Source organism: Phascolarctos cinereus, unplaced genomic scaffold (genome assembly GCF_003287225.1).
Source record: "Phascolarctos cinereus isolate Bilbo 61053 unplaced genomic scaffold, phaCin_HiC Scaffold_3;HRSCAF=262, whole genome shotgun sequence".
In the NCBI taxonomy this organism is placed as follows: Eukaryota; Metazoa; Chordata; class Mammalia; order Diprotodontia; family Phascolarctidae; genus Phascolarctos; species Phascolarctos cinereus.
In genome coordinates this window covers 249007751-249019586 of record NW_027555736.1, presented here as the reverse complement: position 1 = coordinate 249019586, position 11836 = coordinate 249007751, and the positions used below count along the sequence as shown (strand labels likewise).

The 11836-nt window shown below is 42.2% G+C and overlaps 1 protein-coding gene across 3 annotated transcripts in view; it reads left to right on the top strand.

The window, feature by feature from the left end:
- ZFYVE26 (zinc finger FYVE-type containing 26) overlaps window positions 1–11836 on the top strand; it is an 84922-nt gene that overhangs the window by 17980 nt on the left and 55106 nt on the right. For 2 of the 3 annotated variants that reach the window (XM_021004643.2, XM_021004641.2), the window contains exons 7-11: window positions 7422–7586; window positions 7738–7829; window positions 8393–8556; window positions 9616–9810; window positions 11203–11808. In XM_021004643.2, coding sequence (XP_020860302.1) covers window positions 7422–7586; window positions 7738–7829; window positions 8393–8556; window positions 9616–9810; window positions 11203–11808 — 1222 coding nt within the window. The remainder of the gene's footprint in view (window positions 1–7421; window positions 7587–7737; window positions 7830–8392; window positions 8557–9615; window positions 9811–11202; window positions 11809–11836) is intronic. The other variant, XM_021004642.2, reaches the window with a different exon arrangement.

The window sequence follows — 11836 nt, the reverse complement described above, 5'->3', positions numbered from 1 at the left end:
TACCTATATCCCTCCTTAAGCCAAATCCTATGAGAATAAGATTGCCTCATTTCCTCTCACCTTCCCCTGTTTCCCCTCCACTGTAAGAAACTTTTCTTGTCTGTTTTGTGAGAGATAATGTACCCCATTCTACCTCTCACTTTCTCCTTCTCCGAGTACAATCCTCTCTCACCCCTTAATTTTATTCTCCGGATATCACCCCTTCATCTTCAACTCACCCTGTGCCCTCTATCTATCTATCTATCTATCTATCTATCTCTATCTATCTATCTATCTATACATACATACATATAATTTTTCCCCTCCCACTACCCTAATACTGACAAAGCTCTCATGAGTTATAAATATCTTTCCATGCAGGAATGTAAACAGTTCAATCTTAATAGGTCTCTTATGATTTCTCTTTCCTGTTTACCTCTTCATGTTCCACTTGAGTCTTGTATTTGAAAGTCAAATTTTCTATTCAGCTCTGGTCTTTTCATCAAGAATGCTTGAAAGTCCTCTATTTCACTGAATGACTATTTTTTCACCTGAAGGATTATACACAGTTTTGCTTTTTGTAGGTGATTCTTGGTTGTAATCCTATCTCCTTTGCCCTCCAAAATATTATATTCTGTGCCCTGTGGTCCCTTAATGTAGAAGCTGCTAAATCTCGTGTTATCCTGATTGTGTTTCCACCATACTTGAATTGTTTCTTTCTGGCTGCTTGCAATATTTTCTCCTTGACCTGGGAACTCTGGAATTTGGCTACAATATTCCTAGGAGTTTTCCTTTGGGGATCTCTTTCAGGAGGCGATCGGTGGATTCTTTCAATTTCTATTTTGCCCTCTGGTTCTAAAATATCAGGGCAGTTTTCCTTGATAATTTCTTGAAAGATGATGTCTAGGCTCTTTTTTTGATCATGGCTTTCAGATAGTCCAGTAATTTTTAAATTCTTTCTCCTGGATCTATTTTCCAGGTCAGTTGTTTTTCCAGTGAGATATTTCACATTGTTTTCTAATGTTTCATTCTTTTGGATTTGTTCTACTGTGTCATGAATTCTCATAAAGTCACTATCTTCCAATTGCTCTATTCTAATTTTTAAGGAAGTATTTTCTTCAGTAAGCTTTTGGACTTCCTTTTCCATTTGGCCAATTTTGCTTTTTAGGGCATTCTTCTTCTCATTGGCTTTTTGGACCTCTTTTGCCATTTGGGTTAGGCTATTTTTTAAGGTGTTATTTTCTTCAGTATTTTTTGGGGTCTCCTTTAGCAAGCTGTTGACTTGTTTTTCATGATTTTCTTGCATCACTCTCATTTCTCTTCCCAGTTTTTCCTCTACTTCTCCTACGTGCTTCTCAAAAGCCCTTTTGAGTTCTTCCAAGGCCTGGAATGGATTCACATTTTTCTTGGAGGCTTTGGATGTGGGAGCTTTGACTTTGTTGTCTTCTTCTGGTTGTATGTTTTGATCCTCTTTGTCACCAAAGTAAGATAATACAGTCTGACTCTTTTTGCAAGGTTTGCTCATGATCCCAGCCAACTACTTGAGTTTTAAACTCTTTGTTAAGGTAAGAGTCTGCTTCCAATGTGGAGAATATACTGTCCCAAGCTTTGGGGGTTTGTATAGCTGTTTTCAGAGATACCTCTAGGGCCCTGTAAATTTTCAGTTCTTCCAAGGTGGCATGATAAGGGTTGAGGTGTTTACTCTTTTCCTGGCCTGTGCTCTGGTCTTTGAGTGACTGGCCACAAGCAGTCTTTTCTCTCTTGGAACTCTGAGGAGGGCTTCATCTCTCCACTGCCACTACAAGCTCCACTGGGCCAGCGCTCCTTCTCACCCCAGGACTGCTACCCAGAACTGTGACCCAGATCCAAGCATGGGCAAAGCAAGAGATTCCTGCCTCAGCACTGGTAAAGAGATCCCTGCAGTCCCCCTCTGATCAGCCACTTGATTCCCCCTCAGTCAGTGGGCTGGAAGCTCAGGACGCAGCCACTGCCCTGGCGCCCACGCTCTGCGGTCTGGAACTGGCTCTTGCCTAGCTCTTCTCTCACCGAAAAAACAGACTTTTCCCATTGACCTTCTAAGTTGTCTGTGGCGGTCATCGTGGATTGAGGAGTCTGGAAACAGCCACAGCTGCCTGTGATTCGTTCCTCTGAGGCCTGCTCCAGGTTCCCTGCAGCCTGTGTGCCCACACCAAACTGCTCTCCTTTCCCCACCCAGCGCGATATGCCTCTCCGATCAGCCATCCAGGCTGTCTTGGGCTGGAAATTTGTTTTACTCTGTGTTTTTATGGGTTCTTCTGCTTTAGAATTTGTTTAGAGCCATTTTTTTACCAGTATTTGGAGGGGTTTGGGGGAGAGCTCAAGCAAGTCACTGCTTTCACTCCGCCATCTTGGCTCCACCCCCTCCCCATCATGTACTTTTAAAGTTGATTTTTTGAACCCGAGTATAAGTCCGCCACTCCTATCAAATTTCATCTAATTCAGTCCAATGCTCTTGCTCTAGGGCTGCTATCACATAGAAGCTGCATCTAGTAGTACCTGAAGAACAGTCTGTGATGACTGTCCTTAGGTGTGCAACAGAACTTAGTTTGACCCTGCTGCTGAGCCCTGGAAAGGATGCCATATTTTTGTATGCTTGTGCTATCATCCATCATGTTGGCTATAATATCTCCTAGCTTTGTGTGATTAAATTTGATGAGCCAGCCCCCTGGGCCTTCATCCATTGTTGAAAATGTTAAATAACACAAATCCCTAGGGTACTCTGGCCCTGGAGATCTCCTGCCATAGTGAAATTGAACTATAAATGGAATGACTACTATGGATTTGTCCATGTAAGCAGTTATGTCCACGTATCTCCATCTTTTCCACAAGAATAGTTTGAATTACTTTATCAAATATTCTGTTAAAAAATCTAGACAAGCTATATTTAGGCATTCTTTCACCTACAAGTTTAGTAATCCTGTGGGGAAAAAAAAATAAGGTTGGTCTACACAGGGGCAGGGAACCTTTGGCCTCTAGGTCCTCAAGTGTAGCCTTTTGACTGAATTCAAATTTTACAGAAAAATCCCCTTAAAAGGACTTGTTCTGTAAAACTCGGACTCAGGCAAAAGGCCTAGGATTTTAGAAGGCCACATGTGGCCTTGAGGCTTCAGGTTCCTCTCCTCTGGTCTAGCATGACTTATTGCTTGATAAAATCATGCTTTCTCTTTGTAGTCTCCATTTCCTTTTCTGTATGTTCACTGGCTGGTTTTTTAAAATGATTCATTCTAGAATTTTCCCAAGAATTCAGACTTATCAGCCTATACCTTTTAGACTCTATTCTCTTTCCCTTTTTTTCCACATCTGAATTACCTCTGCTGATTTCCACAGCTTTTTAGCTATTACTGACGACGGCTTGCTTGCCTCTCACATTTAGCCATTCTTTAAGCATCCTAGGATGCAGTTTGACTTAAATCCGTCAATGGTGACTGAATGCTCTCTTACTTGTTTTCGATATCAGCTCCCTCTCAGCTGTTGTTCTGTCATTTCCAGTCCACAGGTCATTCTTCTGGACGGCGGAAATGGAAGCAGAGTAAGAGTTGAGTCATTCTGGGTTCTCTCTGTGGTCAGTTGTGCTCACTCCACTCTAAGCAGCAGTCCTAACCCTTCTTGAAATCCGTTTTTGGTGTCTGCAGCTCCCTTTATCAGCCTTAGCTCATTTTGACTTCAGTATTCCTGACACTATTTTTATAGGACTGTGCCACTCTTTTATTCATCTTCTTTTACCTGCCTGTGCTTCCATCTTCTGTTCATGTCTTTTCTTTTTTTTTCTTTTTTTAAGGCAATTGGGGTTAAGTGACTTGCCCAGGGTCACACAGCTAGTAATTGTCAAGTGTTTAGTCTGAGGCCGATTTGAACTCAGGTCTTCCTGACTTCAGGGCTGGTGCTCTATCCACTGCACCACCTAGCTGCCCCTGTTGATGTCTTTTAAAAAATATGAGTTGATTGGTCAGTTCCTTGTGCAGCCACAGCTTACTCTTCCGACAATTCCATTTTTCTTCCTCATTGGGATTGTTTCCCTTGGTCTTCAGAATTTTTCATTCTTCATCCCCTGTAGAGGGGAGTACTACTTGTCCTTCCCCTGAAGCCTTCCTGAGACTTAGGGTACCTGTCAAACTACATTCAACTTTTCTTCTCTTTAATCACAGCCTCTAGGGAGGAATGGTTACTTCCTTGTCAAGGACTCCACCATTTCTATTCCAGCAAGCAGCTCCTCCCAGTTAGTGAGAATTAGATCCAATAGAGAATTTCCTATTGTTAGTTCTACCTCCTTTTGAAGGATAAAATTATTATCAATGCAAATCAGAATGTTATTAGCTAATCTCCTTTAGGCAGAGAGAGTTCCAAAAGTATCTAGATCACTTTTCCATTCAAGGTCTATGATCTTTTTTTTTCTGAACTCATCTATTTCTTTCTGTTCGGGTGGTCTGAGGCATACATATTTCTTCTTCCATTGATCTTTGTCCAAATGTTCTCCACTATTCTTACCCACTGACATTCCTGGATTTCCTCACATGAGAATAGCTTATTAATATACAGTGTTTCTCTACCGCATTCTTCTTCTCTTTTACCTGCGCTGTTTCTTTTAAAGAGCCATATTCCAATAATAGATTTTATCCCATCAATCTCAGTGATGCCTCCAGTCAAATTTGCTCCCTAGGTCCTCTTGCTTCTTGCTTAAACTTTGAGTGTTTATATAGGTAGCTGAGGCCATTGAGTTTATTACTGGTTCCTTTCTTGGATTTTATCTCCGATGATTTCTGAGTGTCTCATCTGCTATTCTTTCTTCAGTGTAGCTATCCATGGTATCTAGCTTAGAAAATTGCCTAAAGCTAGGCAGTTTTCTCCCTTTCCAATCCTTTTTTAGTTTAAAGTCCTTTTGATTAAGTGTGTATATGCCCAACTAACCATTCATTCTTAGCTGCTTTTATTAAGTTTAGTCCATCCCCAGGTAGATGTCTCTAATCATTAGATTTAAGTCCTGGTACAGAAACCCAAATCCCGTTCTCAGACACTATTATTTTAGCCAACTGTTTACTTCCCAAATTGCTTTTTTCTTTTGTACATTTGCTATCAGTAAACAACAGTGAGAAAAGAACAACCTGTGTCTATATTGTCTTTGGTCTCTTGCTCAAAATCTCATCATCTTTGACAATACTTTCTAGGCTATTTCTGGCTATATTATTTGTGCCTATATGAATTACTGGAATTGCATTGCAGACTTCCGTTTTGATAAATCTTAGATATATGCCACTGGAAGACAATAGACTTCTCTGTTAGTGTTAGCAAGGCAGCAAATAACTGCCTCAGTGTCCCTAAGCAGGGAATCATCAGTCATGGCCCCCACTCTTCATTTCTTCCTCTGACTCTTGTTGAAGGATTTCTCCCTTGATAGCTTTGGTGGTTCTTCTGTGATTCCTTAAAGGACAAGCAGCTGCCTCCTCTTCAGAGCTTCCTTCTCTTCAGGAAGATCCTTAAATCTATTATTTAGCTGTAAGTATAGATGTGCCTTTTTCCTTCTCTTCCTATAATCTGTAGTACTCTTTCATCCTCCATCTTCCTTACTGGAGTCTAATCTCCCCTCCTTTACCTCAAATACCCCCTTTTTTTTTCCCACTGAAGTTCTGCTTTCATTTTTTTAGGAACACTTAAATGACCCTAATGGTCCGGAATATAGAGAGGTATTTCTCAGGTCCCTTCACCTATTCTTCAGGGAGGAAGACCAGTCTGTACTTGGAGCACGTGAGTCACTTGACTATGACAGAAAAGCAAACATTTGCAGTTAGCACAAGTCACTGAAGAATTCTCTCCTGCTTCCCATACCAGTTGTGATATTTTTTGGCTTCATGGGGCTTCTTTGAATACTTTGGCATGTTTATGCTACACCCCTAAAGACTTCACAGCTATTTATCACCTGTTAATAACCTTCCTTTCTTTAGTATCAACTATTTAGTATGCAACTCCTTTGCATACTGAGTATCCTTTTTCAACAACTTATCCCACCAACCAATCCACTGTGCCAATTGGTTTTATCTTCTAATTTGTTCTCCTTTCCCTTCTCCTGAGTCTCTCTTGAAATCCTTATCAATTTATCCTCATTAAACCTCCTTAACCTTGCTCCTTTTCCTTCAACATTTTCTCACAGAAGCTGGTACTGAGTATGTTCCTCTTCAAATTTTCCTCAACTCATCCCAAATTTCTCCTCAAGGACAAACCTCTCCTACACAGTGTCTTGCTTCTTATTCATCTCAGGTGCTTCTCTCTTCTCCCAGGGACAAGGAGACTAGAGAGCTTGCATCAGTGATCATCAGATTTGGTTCATTCAGCAAAAAGTTATTGTTGCCTTGCATACACACTTAGGACAAAGGCTAGGCATTATAAACATGATTGACTGTGATAAATAATCCCATACAACAAATATTTATTAAATGCTTGTCTAGTTCAAGGCACTGGGCTATGGATTGAGGCTATAAAGACAAGAAGCATCCCTGCTATTGAAATTACATCATTACAGCACCAAATTTTTCAAAGCCTGAATCCCCTAACTTCTATATGGCTTGGGCAAGTTACTTAACCTCATATATAAGATGAAGGGTTTGGACCATATCACTTCCAAGATCTCTTCCTGCATTGAACCTGTTGATCCTCTGTATCCAAACAAATAATTACAAAGTTGAGAGGTAGTAACTTGTAGTGGGGAGAGTACTGGATTTAGAGTCAGAGGACCTCTGTCATTTAATCATCTCTGTGACCTCAGGTCACTTAATCTCTCTGGGACTTAGTTTCCTCATTTTTCAGATGAGAAAGTTGGACTAAATTGCCCCTATAGTCTCATCTACAAATTTCCGATCTTAATACGAAGTATTTTCTATAGGAAGATAGCATTAATAACTGGGGCGGGGTGAGGAACAGCCTCGTGTAAGAGGTGGCACCTGATTGGTGCTTTGAGGGAAGCTCAAAGCTCAAATTCTCTGAGGTAGAAGAGTAAAGAGGGAGTACATTCCTGACATGGAGGACCACTTAAATAAAGGTCCCACAGCATAACACGTGATTGCATTGCATGTGTCTCTTGAAGTAAGCAGAATGTTAGCGAGGTCTAGGGATTACTTGAGAAGGAGGAAGGTCACAGTAGAGTCCAGTAAGTTTGATGCCATTTTTTTTTCCTGTTCTTTAGATGAGTTCAGGAGATTCAGGACATGCATGGAGAAGTAAAACTTTTCCCTACTGTAGCCTGCAGTTCCCTTTGGAAGAACCTGAAAATTGGCCCCACTCAATCTGCTCTCAACTTTGTAATTGCCAAGAAGCCCTACGCTAAGAAGCTGTTACCTTTATGGTTCGAGCCAAGTTCATTTAGATTTTTTTTTATGGATTTGTCCCTCTCTCATAACCCTTGTCTTGGCTTGCAGATGACAGCACTAACGCTGTTGAAGGAAGAAGACTTTTCAGGTCTGAGTAGCTTGCTGGATAGAGAATTCAGGCCTCTCAGTCAACTCCTCGTGCTTCTGGGATGGACTCATTGTCAGAGCCTGGAGTCGGCCAAGTTGCTGCTCCAGACCCTCCACAGGACAGAGGTAAGTCTTCCATTCTGAAGCCTTGGATTTCTCTAGCGATGAGAGTACTTCCAGAACTATAGACTTAAGGGTTAGGCTTAATATGGGTAGTCTCAGGTGTCTCAGGCCCCAGGTGTCTGAGTCTACACCTCTCCTTTCTCCCATTTGAAAGCAGAATCAAGAGTGTGACAAGCTCCTCAGAGATGCCTGTGATGGTTTGTCTGCACATGTTGAGGTCCTAGAGTGGTGTCTGCAGCGAAACAGGTGAGGATAGCTGATGCCTTCTCTTGGTCACTTCTCCATCCTGTAGTAGGGATGGTAAATCTTTTTTGATGATGCTGCCCATCAACTCTTCTAGCCTTCTTCAACACGAATATACAGTTGCTAGTTTTGCCCAGGCCATAGGAGATTAACATAGGGAGTATCTTGGCTCATGTTTCCCTGACCTTGGCTCACCTGTGGTTCTAGGCTCACCTCCTTCCCACCTCATCCAGAGTTCCAGAAGTAGAGGAACAGTAGAGAAGAATGGTGATCTCTGTTCTGTCACTGTCCTAGCACTTGCCAAAAGTGCTGCAGTGTAGGGGAGTTTCTGTCAGCAGACATTAGGAGACTTAGTAGAAAGGGGCTTGTCCTTCAGGATCTCCTGGAGTCACAGGATGGTGGGTACTGACAATTTCCATCCTAGATCTGGCTCCTTTTCAGTGCTAAGAGAGGTGAGATCTGTGGTCTGAAGAGTGAAGCAGAAAGATCAAGGAGGAAAGGACAGCAGGCTCTCCTGTGACAGTACTATGAGACCAGCCCCCACTTCCTCAATCTTCTCTTTGCAGCCTTCCCATACCAGAGAGAGAGATCCTGCATCATTTGTATGGTGGAGACAGCCATTCGGTGCTCTACTCTCTTCATCACCTCACAAACCTTCCTGCTCTTAGGGAGGAAGATGTTCTCGAGCTACTGCAGAAAATGCTCATCAAGGACCCACAGCAGGATCAGTGTAAGTTGAAGTAGAGATGGTCCAGGTCACGTCCATCCCCTGAGAACTGAAGGTCTAGCCAGGCTTATTGCCATGACTTCTTAAAATGGGCAGCTTGGCCATGGTCCCTGAGGGTGTGCTTGAACTTGAGGGAACAACAGTGAGTCAGTCACACCAGAGAAGTGGGGTTTTCTTCACCTTTGTAGGAACTCTGAGATGTTGGGAATCCGTGGAGCAGAATCGCAAATATGAGTCCTCTGGCCTTTCTGAGGCAATTTAGGTTACAGTTGAGCAACCTGTAACTTGAAACTCTCAATACATATCTTCCCCAATTGAACGAAATTAGAAGTTTCATTTTGAATTCCATACATTGTCAAAGAGGATAAGGACTGAGAAGGGCATTGGGAAATTAATATAGTGATCCTGAGCAATTACAAATAAGATGCTTTACCACCCCCACCCCAGATCCTCAAAGAAATTAGAATTTTCTCCTATATAAAAACATAAAACCTTTTCAGTTGATTTCATTCTGAGCACTATAGATGTGTTAGGACATAGGCATGTACTTTAGAAAAGAAAAGATGGATGATGGTACCACGCCTGTGTCAGAGGTGTAGGACAATGTGCATTCTATTCTATTCATATGCAAGAGTTGTGTTACACAGACGGGTGGATGTCTTAGAATAAGTGAGTATGGGAAAGGATTTTTAATTGAGTATGGGAAAGGATTTTTAAAGACCATCAGGAAGTGCCTTTATAAGAGCACAAGTTTGGGAGGTAGACAGAACATAGACTATGTGGCTTCTGAGGTCCCTTCCAACACTCAGGTTTTTGTTCTGTGGTTAGGGAGTAAATGAAAGAAGGAAATAAAAGAATCATAATATTGAACTTAAATGGGATAAAGAAAAAAGACAAGAAGAACTGGCAGAAATAAGAAATGGCGTAGAGAGATGACACATCTAAATGGCTCAGAAGCTCTCCATCTCCTCAGTTTGTGCTCACAGCCAGTGGGAATGTGAAAGAATTGACCTTCAGGAGTTTTACCTCTTTCTTTTCTCCTTCCTTATAATTAATATTCAGCTGATGTCTCAATCCCCAACCATCTGAACCAATGTGAGAACCTGACACTCTTCCAGGGGTTCTGTGCCATGAAGTATGCCATCTATGCCCTCTGTGTGAATTCTCACCAGCGCTCTCAGTGCCAGGTCTGCAAAGAAGGACCCTCTGAGAACCTGGCCCCTCAGCAGGAGCCAACAAAGGACTCTTCTTCCTCAGGTGCAGTAATTGGGCCCCATCTTCTGCGTGGAACTAGCAGTAAAAATGCAACATATCGTCTTTGTGCTGACAGCCACTTTCACTGCACTTTTCAAGTTAGAGGTTTTATTACTCACAAGAATTATTTCAGTGTTATCAAATACTATCTTCAGTGTTGTAAAGGGAAAAACCAAACATGAAGGGAAACAAAAAAGAACTTGTCCAATATCTAATGGAGTCAGACCTCCTGACTTCCTTTTCTTTGCTTTTATCAATACACTTTAAAGTCTCTGTGTCTTCAGTGTACCTTGTCTATAACTTAGTTAGAAGTCATTATTTCCAATATTATACCACCACCACTCTAAACTGTGTATGAGCAAGGTTAATTTGGAACAAATCCTCTTGCCTAGTCAATAGTTCTCTTGGTACCCAGGGAACCTAAGATAAACTGTGGGTTTACTCTTTTGGGGAGGAACCATAGAAGAGGATTGATTAAGGAAGATGAATGCCACCTTCATTCTGATAAATCAGAAATAGAGTGTTTATAAGAGAGAAGGGATATAGTAAGATAGTACTAGACCCACCTTATCAAGATTTTAGTGCCTTAGCTGAAAGCACATGCTGAACGTAAGTATAAGAGGTTTATCTGTGTCCTATGAATGAAAAAACACTTATTAAGGACATACTAGGTACTTAATATGTACTAGAATATGCCAGGCCCTGTATTAAGTACTGAGAAGAGACAATTCTTGGCCTCAAGGTATCTAATTGGGGGTAGGGAAGGACAGATAATACATGTACAAGAGTGGTTGCTAAGGAAGGGAGTTTTGGTCTGGGAAGTTATTGGGATAGTAAGTTGAGTATAGAGTGGCTTATGTGACATAGCCTTTCCAGAAAGCAATGGTAGTATCGATTTAATTATTGTACTCAGAGCTAGAGAGTGGAAGGGAGGGGAGGAGAAATACATGTGGGACATTAGGGCAGATGGCCCAGATGGACACTGAGTGGTATATGAAGGAACTGGATAGATACAGTGGGCTAGAGGAGTTTGTTCTCCACAGTCAAGAAGCATGAAGAGCCTGGAGTAGCTCATTGGCCGGTTCCGGGCTCCAACACAGTGAGTCCATCCTAGAAACACTGGTGTCCAGTATCTCTGATTTCTGCCAAGGGCCTGACCCCCTCCCAAGGTATACTGCAGTGTTATTGTGGAGTACATCATGCAATAACATCTTACTAGTCTTCTGACCATTGCCGTAGTCTCCTGGCTTAGAAGATAGTGTCTGCAGATAAGAAGATATTTATAAGGCTAGCAGATTTTTATTTTTTGCTTTTGGCTTGGGGGCCTCTATGCATGTGTATGTAAACTTATTTTTCTTTCTCTGGCAACTTCTCTGAAACTCCCCATCTCTTTAGGTGCCTCGAATCTCTTCTCAACATACCTGGCCAAGTGTCAACATTACCTATGCAGTATTCCCAATTCCCTGCGGCTAGAACTTCTGGAAAATATTTTCTCTTTGCTGCTCATCACCTCTAGTGACCTTCACCCAGAGCCTGCCCTGCCTGAGGACTATGCTGAAGATGATGACCTTGATGGGAAAAGTCCTCCAGATCCAGGATGGTCTCCCTCTGAAAACCGCCAGCATATGCCCCAGCCTGAGAGGAAGTCAGAAGGAACTGCCCTGGAGGTGCACAGAGGTCTTCCTCACACCTCCCCAAGCTGTCTGATTGCAGAGGCAAGAGGCAAGAATGAAGGACAAGGCTTTCTGGACCTGAAACACTTTACTAGTGGTAGCAATGGGTTTTTAGCTGACGAATTAGCAATGGAAGCTTTTCTCAAGCTTCTCCAGGAGCAGCTAGAGGAAATCAAAAACCGTGAGCCCTCGGAGGACCCAAAATTGGTAGAGAGCCAGAGCTGCTCAGGAAGCAGGGATGGCTTACAGAGTCGGCTCCACCAGTTCTCCAAAGTTCTCTCTGAGGCACAGTGGAGATATAAGGTGGTAATCAGTAACCAGAACACAGGTAAGACAAGGGATGATTCTGGAAGGGT